The sequence below is a fragment of the Chinchilla lanigera genome, unplaced genomic scaffold (genome assembly GCF_000276665.1).
Source record: "Chinchilla lanigera isolate Chin_1 unplaced genomic scaffold, ChiLan1.0 scaffold00002, whole genome shotgun sequence".
Taxonomy (NCBI): Eukaryota; Metazoa; Chordata; class Mammalia; order Rodentia; family Chinchillidae; genus Chinchilla; species Chinchilla lanigera.
The window spans coordinates 53794071-53803983 of record NW_004955403.1 but is presented as its reverse complement, the minus strand read 5'-3'; the positions used below and the strand labels follow the sequence as shown (position 1 = coordinate 53803983).

Below are 9913 nucleotides of genomic sequence, written 5' to 3'. Positions count from 1 at the left end.
CTTCTACCAGATACAACATTTTGGAAGTGATAATATATACATCACAGCATGGGTCGCCTGTGCCTTTTGTTCTATCCACTATCTCTGTGTGAAAAAAACCGTTCTACTCTGAGTGTTGTTTCAGTGGCGATGGTACAACCCCAGGTCTTAAAAGACAGACATTTCACTGGGGCTTGTTGAATGAAACCGCCACACTTTGGGGAAGCAGATGGTGGCTTTCTGACAGGTGAGGCTGTAAAGATCAGGCACACGGGGAGTGACTGGAGAACAAGACCAGTCTGAACGAAGGCAGAGGTGCGGGACAGGAGAGGCAGGCAGATCCTCCCTCAGCAGCCCGAGTTGAAGTTCCTCATCACTGTCAGAAGCCTGTGATCATCCTTGCATTCCTAGGATATGCAGCCATGATTTTGCTTAAAATTTCATTATTTCAGAGTCCATTGTCAGAGCCCCACCTGAGACACAACAGAAAACAGAGAGGCAAACAGGAAACTTATTTTAAGGAGTTTATTTGAGATAAATGTAAGAACACTGAACTCCAATAGAAGTGTGAAAAATTTCTGCCTTGGTTTGAAAGTGGTGATGTCTTCTCCATTCTGGATGCTCAGCGGCAGCAGAAGAGGTAGCTTTTCCCATTCAGTATACAGGTACCAGATCTGCGTTCCAGAAAACCACAGAATAGCCTTCTGCAATAGCAAGTCTTGAGCAGTGCTCGACCTGGGACACAAGAAAGAATAAGACACTAAGTCCTGGGGTCAGAAGTGGGGGGAAAGTGAACCCTGAGGACATTCAGTGCTGGGGTGTGGGTTCGTCACCTTGGCTCCACTGCATGCAGCCGTATCCCTGGTCAGGGCTGGCCACTAAGGATCAGACTCCGTCTTCACCTGTCCTCATGGCTGTGTGCTCCTCACCCATCACGCTACATCAGATGCTTACACCCGACTCCAGTTTCCGAAATCTTCTCTAATAGACAGGGTCATATAGTCTGTATAACCACCCATATCCCTTCTGATCTAGAATGAACTAGTTTGTGCATCTGTTCATAGGTTAACCTAGTGAATTTTGGACATATCTTGGAGATCAAAGTCTTTGGAAGAAGGACATGTCTTGGTTGATTTGGCTCTCACATTGGAATTGATAGTTGAGGAAATCAAGGTCCAGAGAGGTTAAATATGGTCATATAAGCGACCTAGATCTTTTTAGACCTGCGCCCATAGCCCGTCTCTGGACCTTCCTCTCTAGAGTCCTGGCCTCCATCACATTGGATTGCTCACCTGCGTCTTGAAGATTAGACCTCGAAGCCCCTCCTAAGGAGATGGCCACGTCCTGGCCCTGTTCCTCTGGCTGCTGCTCTTCTTGGGCATTCTCAGCTTTCTCTTGGAGAGGCTCAGCCTGGGCCAGTGGGGCCAGCAGGAAAATGGCAGCGAGGAGGGCGAGGGTCCTCATGGCTGGGAGTCAGTGAGGATGGGAGAGCAGGATCCCGGTGTGTGGGGAGCGAGGAGTCAGCCCGTATTTATGGGTCCGTCAGGAGAAGACTTCGAGGCAGAGGGGGGAGTGAGGGAAGGCGTGTGTTTGATCTGGAGGGCGCGGACTGCACTGACTTCATGGTCCTTTTGTGTCCCTGTGTTCTCTTCGTTTAGTGTTTGGTTGAAGCTGAGGGTGATGTTGAAGACTCTGCTCTCTTTTCCTGCCTCCCATCTGCTTGAATATTGACATTTTCATCATCAAAAAGAAAAGAAAGTGGGAGAGTACCTTGTTGCTCAGTGTTTGCAAAGGCTTGGAAATAATTTCTAGTGTGTTAGTTTTAAATGCTTTATGGAATGCAGCAGTGAAGACATCCTGTCCTAGATTTTTCTTTTTCTTTCTTTTTTTTTTTTTCTGGTACTGGGAATTGAACTCATGACCTTGTGCTTGCCAGGCAGGTGTTGTGCCGCTGAGCTATATCCTTAGCCCCCTAGATTTTTCTTTGATGGGAACTTTCGAATATTTAAAAAATTTTGTTCACTCATTATTGGAAGGTTCAGATTTTTCTTCTCTCTGAAAAATTTTTGTAGGCCGTGTGTATTTTCTATTTTTGAACATTTTGGCGTGTGGTTCACAGTAGTTTGGTGTGATCTTATCATTTCTTTGGTATCAATTATGATGTTTCCTTTTTCATCTCTGATTTTCTTCCTTTAACTCATCCCTTTCTTTTCTTAGTCTGTGTGTCAGTTTATTGTTTTCAAAATCCAACTGTTTGTTTTATTGATTCTATGTATATATTAATTGCTGTTTTATTTCCTTTACCTTTGGTATTACTTTCATTATGTATATCTCCCATCAATTTCCGTTTTACTATTTCTTATCTTGCAGTTTCTTGTGTTGTAACAGTTGATTGCCTATATAAGATTTTCCTACTTATATAAAGTGGGCTTTATTGCTGCCTACATCCCTCTGAGAACTACTACTTGTGTGCATTTCTTAAGTATATTACATTGTGTTTCCATTTCCATTTATCTTTTAAAAATTGTTCAATTTTATTTTAAATTTATTTGTTGAATCCCTCATCATCTCAGAGCGTGTAGCTCCATTTCCTTACATGCAACAAGTTCTCAAGTTCTTGTTGGTGATTTTTGAGTTGATTCATAGTTTTATGGTATTATGTTCAGAAAACACATTTGATGTGCCTTCCATTATTAACAACTTACTGTGCCTGGTTTTGTGACCTATCATGTAATCTACACTGGAGGTTCTGTTCAGAAGAAATCATGTTCTTACACTTTTTTTGGGCAAAGTTCTCTAAGTATGTGTTAAATCCGCTTGGTCAAGAATATAGTATAAGGTAATTATTTTCTGGCTGATTTTCTGTGTCTTGATTTCTTCATTTTTGAAAGTGAAGTTTCTAAGCTCTTTGCTAACATTTATTCGTCATTACTCTGTTTAGGTCTATCAATACTTGCTTTTATGTTTATGTCTCTAGTTTCAGGTGCATATGTATTCATCAGTCATTATATACTCATGGAGAAAAGACCCTTTTGCTGTTACACAGAGCTTTCCTTATCCTCATACACTTCTGATTTAGTGTGTTTTCTGTTTTAGAATAAGAAAGGCCTTGCTGCATTGAGGAGAGGTTGCAGGCAGTGTAAGGTCTTGTGATTGTGCTTTCCTGGCCTTCTGTCCTGAGGCACAGAGGCGCCTGTGGCTGCCCTGGGGGTAGAAGTCATCCTGGGTGCCGATGGTCACAACATCAGCACAGCGACCGTCACTCACCCTGAGTTTTGCGATTCATTGTTGGAGTTCAACTGTGGTGCACTCTGCTTTGAAGATGTACTTGGTCAGTGCTAACACGGGGGTGGGTGTTCTAATCCAGCCCACCCTTGGGGAATTCGCTTCTTACCCAAATGCAGACATGCGCCCCGGCTACCCACAGTCTGCGGAGGATGAGCTGTGAGAAGCGAGACCTGCTGCCCCCCACGCTCCTGTGCCGTCTTGACGTGCTTGTGACGGCTTCATTGTGACATATTTGTCCACTTAAGTGCTTCTAGGGAAGAGAAGTTCCGTGTAACCATGCTGTAACCTTTACTGAATGTTTAAAGAGTGCTTTTAACTACTTGGAAAAAATCAGCTTGTTTTGTATATAAGAACTGTCTATTTAAATGAATAAACCCAGTACTACCCACAAAAAACAGTCCATTTTAAAGTTTGTCTTTGTCTCTTTTGATTTCCATCTGCCTTGAACACTCTTCTGTCACCTCACCTTCAGTCTGTGTGTCCTTGGTAGGTAAATCTTTGGAGAGTGCATATAATCACATGATTTTAAAAAATGCCTTCAGCTAAACTACCTCTTTTAATTGAGTGGTTTCTTTCATTTACATTGATGGTTATGATTCCTGGATATGCACTGGCTGATAAAAAGTTAAGTTTGTATACAAAACTTCTGAAGTTTTCCTTCCAAAATAGTCCATGGCTTTCTGGCTTCCTTTAGAAATTTACAGATTGTGTGTTCCTTAACAACTTCAGTGCATGCAGGTATTGTGGCCCATTTCCACTTTGAAGTTTTATATTAGAGGTTGAAATACTGCATACTGCTATTAATGTGATGAAGTACTTTGAATTTGGTTATTAATCTTCCCTAACCCCTGAGGTTTCCTTTGTTCATGTCAAGAGTTATTTTCCCTTCTCCTGCGGTTGAAGCATTCCTTCAAACATTTCTTATGGGGCCAATGTAATGGTTATGAATTCCTTCTGCTTTTCTAGTCTACAAAACCTTTATCCTGAAGGACAGCTTTGCTTGACGTAGATTCTTGCATGGTGGGTAAATTGTTAGTCTGTTTTTTTCTTTCAGCATTTTGAAGATACTACCTTCCTATAGTGGAGGGTTTTTGCTGAGAAGTCTGCTTATGGTGAAATGCACATTTCAATACATAGGACTTATGCTATTTTTTCTCACTATTTTTTGAATTCTTTGTGTCTTAAGATTTGATGGTTCAATTACAGCATGTCCGAGAGAAGATCTCTGTGGGATGAACATTATTTGATCTTTGAACTTCATGAATCTAGATGTCCATGTCACCTCCAAGACTTGAGATATCATAGAAATTTTTATGTCAACTAAGATCTCTGAGTTTTTTTCTTTTCTTTTGAAACTACTATGATGGGAACATTTGTCTAATTAATTGTTACCCATTAGTCTCATGGACTTTTTTGACTCGGAATTTTCCTTCCTGAGTGGGTTCTATCAATATTCTTATTTTCATATTCCAACATTAATTCTCCATTTTTATTTCCTGTGGTGTTGAAGCTATTATTGTACTTTTTTCTCTCATTCACTGATTCTCAAATTCCAAAGTTCCTGTTTGGTTCTATTTTTGAATTTATCTTTAGGATTATGAATTGCTTTTCTGATTTTGTTGAATTATTGGTATTATTCTGTATCTCATTCAGTTTCCCTGAGGTCACTATTCAGATTGCTTTTCAGGTGGTTTCTAAATTTCTATTTCTTTGAAGTCTAGTGCTTGAGAATTATATGATTCATACAAAGAATACACTCTGACCACATGAGATGAAATTCATAATAGCAGAATAAAATTTGGGAAACTTATGAATACGTGAACATTAAACCACTTTCTAAAAATAGATACTGGTTCAAAGAAAAATGAAGAGAAAATCAGAATATACGTTGGGATAAATTAATACAAACATACAATATTGTTAAAACCTAAACCTTGTGATGCACCTAAAATGCTACTTACAGGAAAAGTAGCGACACAAATGCTTCCATTGCTCATAATCTAACCATTTACCTAAGAATATTTAAGAAGAGGAAACTAAGCCCAGAACAAGAATTAAATAGGTAAAAAAGGTAAGAGTGGTGTTATGGTTGATACACTGTCAATTTGAGGAGTCCAGAGGCTTGGCTAAGTGACTCAGCAGTTCTACACCCTGGGGTGAAAAGGACATGGCCTTCCTGCTCTAGGATGTTTTTTGGTATTCATCCTGAGCCTGTGCAAGAGAAAAGCACTGAGACAGTGTGGGCATGGGTGGGTAGCCAGCATACAATGTAAGGGAGGAAAAGAGGCTTAGTGCTCCGCTTTTTTACTCTTACTTTTGCTGTCTTCTGCCGCCATGAACTGTTGCCCTCTGCCATGTACCACTCTGCCTTGGAGCCAACTGAGTATGGACTGAAACCCCCACAAATTGTGACCTGATTAAACCTTTCCTTCCTTAATTTTGGGTGTTGGGTATTTTGTCTCAGCAATGAGAGAAAAGTAACCAAGACAAGTGGAAATACTGCAACAGGGGATTAAAAAATAAAGGAGAATATCACTGAAAAAATCAGGTTATTTGAAAAGAGCTACAAAATTTATGAAACTTTAGTTTGATTGATAGTAAAAATAGAGAGGTTTAAATTTCTTGAGTAAAAAATGATAGAATTTTTTCTGAAATCACTAAAGTAGTATTAAAAAAATTACTATGGGAAAATGTATGAGAAGAATAAAATAAATCAAATGGACAAATTCCAAGAGGATCACAAATTACCAGACATAAGACAAAAAGATATAAGTGAGTACTGAGAGGTATAACCATGGAGGAAGCAAAGTATTTATTTATTCATTTATTTAGAGTAGGAAGAATTTATTGAGAGAAAGATAGCTTCTGCTGAAGAGAGATAGAAAGGGACCTGGAAAATGGGTTGCCTGCTGACCTCCTTCTCAAGGGTGTTTTATTGAGCAAAACCACAGAGTTTTAATTTTAAAAACCTATTTCCAAATAAATGCCCAGTCCTGATGGCTTCAGTGTATTCTACTACACATTTGAAAGCATAATTAATACACTTCAGAAATTCCTCCTAAATCAGAAAAGGAAAAACATTTCTCACTTTATTCACTGAATACAACATTACCTTAATATTACATCAATTTCACTGAGGTACAAAATCAAAGATGTCACAGAAATACAACATGACCGTCTACTCTTCCAGATGAATATGAACACAAAAATCCTGAACTTTATAGAAGCTAGTTGAGTCTAAGTGCACACAGAAAAATAATGTACTATGATCCAATACAGTATATACGATGAAGGAAGGTGCACTTAGCACTGAAAATCAATTTGTGTAGAACTGTAGATCAGTAAAATAAGAGACCAAGTTCACAAATTATATCAGAAAATGGAGAGGAAGCATATGCCAAATGGCAACTCTGTTTCCTGACCAAAGCAGTAAACCAAGAGAACCAGGTCACTTCCTCCATGCCATCAGAGCCTGTACCCAGTCCCACAGCCAGCAGCCTACTCCATGGTAAAGATAAGTGCTCTGCTCCTGAGGTCATGAAGAAGCTGGCAATGTCCAGGCTCAGCACTCTTGTAAGGAGGGGAAGAGGGGTTGAAAGGAGGGAAGGGGAATGGGGAAAAAAATAATCAAGATACATCATGTATAGTTACAAATTCCCCATGAGGAATGTGATCATTGCATACATCTAAAATGTACCAATAAACTTCATTAATAAAAAAACACAACTCAAAATGGATTGCAGAACTAAAGGTAAAATCTCAAATTATAAAACTCACTGAAGGAGATATAGGGCTCAACCTTTGTACTTGACAGTGAATTCTTAAACAAAATGTCATGTCATAAACAACAAAGAAAAATATGTGTACATCTTAGAATTAGTAACTTTTGAATGACAGGATCATGGAAGTGAATAGAATAACTCATCAAGTGAGAGAACAGATCGACAAATTATATATCTCATGAGACACATATTTGGAATTTATGTAGACCTTATAAGGTGATTATAAAAAGAAAACTCCACTTAAGAAGGTGCAGATAATCTCAGTGTATATTTTTCTAAAAGAGATGTAAAGGTCAAGAACTGAGCAGTCTGCCTGTTGGACCTAGGTGGTGTTTTTAGAGTAGTGTTATTTCACCACCAGAGCAGGTGTCTAAAATGTCAAAGGCATTTACACCACTTAGAAACATGCTAGAACTGTAAATACTTAGGTTTCACCCCAAACTTACTGAAACAATGCACTGTGGAGTGGATTTCAGCAATTATGTCTTTAATGACACCTGCTCTGAATTAGAAGATCTTAGTATTTGGGCTGTAAGCACTCAGAACACACACCTCTTCCTCCACATCCTCAGAAAAGCAATGAATTTTTGCCTCAGTCACTTTCGCATCACTGGAACAGAATACCTGACATCCACAACTCAAATGAGGAGAGGGTTATCTTGGCTTACAGTTTCAGTGGTTCAGTCCATGGTTGGTTGGCTCCAAGGCAGAAATGGCAAGGTGGAATTCATGGCAGAAGAAAGATACTCACTGCATGGTGGCCAGGGAGAAGAGAGAAGAGGCAACTGTGACAAGAATACATGTTTGCAGGTCATGCTCCACCTGCACCCAGCCTCCACCTCCTAACAGCACCTGCAGCGACTGAATGTATTAATGCATAAGTCCACTGATAAGTATGCTGTCATCTCTTCCCTCATGATCCAAGTATTTTCCATACACATGAGGATTTGGGGGAACACTTTAGATCTAAACCATAACAACATCAGCACTTTCTGAAATGCCCTAAATGAGATCTATGCATTGTGAAAGAGTTCTGAATTCCACAGACATGCTCAGGGGTGTTTAATTTGTGTACAGGTACCCATCAGTGTGCTAATGCATTTATATCATACTTATCTGAACCTGGCACTAGTGACTCTGCACAAGGAGGCCTTTAACCATAGGCAGTGACTTTAACTAAATTTGCCTTGGCCTCTGAAAATTCTTTTTGTCCAGGAGGTTATACTTGTTCACATCATTACAGCCACTTGTGGACAGGAAAGAAAAATATTACAATGCAACCTGGACACCATGCCCTAGAGCTGCTCCTTACATGGTATGACGTATCTAAGAGGGCCATATACATCAGTGGATTTATGATACTTTACTTAAAGAAACATTCTAGAACAATGTGGTCTAGTTTGGAAATCAGAAATGGTTCCCAATCTATTTTAAAACAAATAGAACAAACCACAAAGAGTAAACAGACAAATACATTTGCCAGAGACAAATATCAAAGTGGGAAACTGTGAGGCTTATCAGGTGTCATATCACAACTTATCAAAGGCTCAAGTAAATAGATGGAACATGTGGTAAGCAGAAGCCCTACATCTGGGAACGTAGAGCGCTGTGTGGGAATATGCGAACGTCTGGTGACTTCCTTCCAGCTCTCACTCTCTCCTCCCCGCAGACCCACAGAAACGCAAAGGCCAGAGTGAAAAGCTGGGTGAAGATCACATGACGCTCACACGCTGCTGTTAGTGAACAAGCTCAACCACAGAGAAGCAAATTTCCCCTTTCTTAACCATTAGGCTCCTGCAGCCCAGCAGAAGTAGGGACCCCCTTTTTTCTTCCGGCAGGAGTACCTTATCTCTGCCCCTTGACTTTCTCTGCTCACCCGCCCTCCACTCCCACATCTGCAGGTGAGCAGTGACCAAGCACGAAGGAGACCTGTTCGGGACAAGGGCATCTGTCCAGCCTTCACCTTCACAGCCCCAGGCTGCCTCCAGGTTGCCCTGTGCTCAGTCATGAGCCTCTGCCCCACGACCACGCCATATTTCTCGTGAAGTAGGACCTGGGCCTTCAGACCATGGAGCACGTGTCAATAGAGCTGCAGCTCCAAAAGCAGAAGAGATTCCATAGAGCAACCTTGAATTTATGATAACAAGGATTAAATCAGATCAGTGCAGGTCTGAGTCCACAAACATAAGCACAACTTCAGTTATTCCTAGAGAATTCAGGTTTCCAGAGTGTTGGTTGATCACGCATGAGACTTTGATAAGTAGTGGGGTGTGTCTGGGGGCCCTCAGGCAGCCACGTGCTGCCACCCACATTCTTTACCTAGCACGTACCGTTCCTAGTGCTGGAGTATGGATTCCTTTGTACAATGCACAGCGAGCTCCCAACCGTTTTTAGAGCACTGAGGAACATCAAAGGTGCATTACAAAATACCTGTGCCAAACACAGTGTGTGGGTGCTAGAAATCCAGAGCTTTTTGGCAAAATACGCCTGCACCTACTTATACCTGAGAAAATGTATTCACTTGAGGGCGCTTGCTGGGACTAGCACCGAAGTCTGACTTCTGATTTTAAACTCTCCCGGGAGATTATGAGGTCGGGACGCTGACTCCCAACTGTGCGGTGTGCTGGGAGAGGGGCTCCAAGAGGTTCCAATAACAGTGTAACGGCATCTGTTATGGGGACGCCTTGGGGATCATGAAGGTCCCAGGTGCACACGGGGCCCCAGTCATAGTACTGGCCCAAAGTCATAGTGTGACCTTTGGGGGAGGACAATATGGCCAAGTGAGGGCAGGATCGCATGTCTATTTGCAAGGGCCAGGACAGACACCCAGGACCTGTGAACCATAGATAACCAGAGTCCTGACC

At 41.1% G+C, this 9913-nt stretch overlaps 1 protein-coding gene across 1 annotated transcript; it reads right to left on the bottom strand.

Moving 5' to 3' along the window:
- Nucleotides 1-508: 508 nt before the first annotated feature.
- On the bottom strand, nucleotides 509-2213 carry LOC102022662 (defensin-5-like). Its single transcript, XM_005373914.2, has 2 exons — nucleotides 1272-2213; nucleotides 509-714 (listed from the first exon to the last, which is right to left on the bottom strand). The coding sequence occupies exons 1-2, from the start codon at nucleotides 1441-1443 to the stop codon at nucleotides 602-604; spliced, it is 285 nt and encodes a 94-aa protein (XP_005373971.1). The 5' UTR covers nucleotides 1444-2213; the 3' UTR covers nucleotides 509-601.
- Between the last annotated feature and the right edge of the window lie 7700 nt (nucleotides 2214-9913).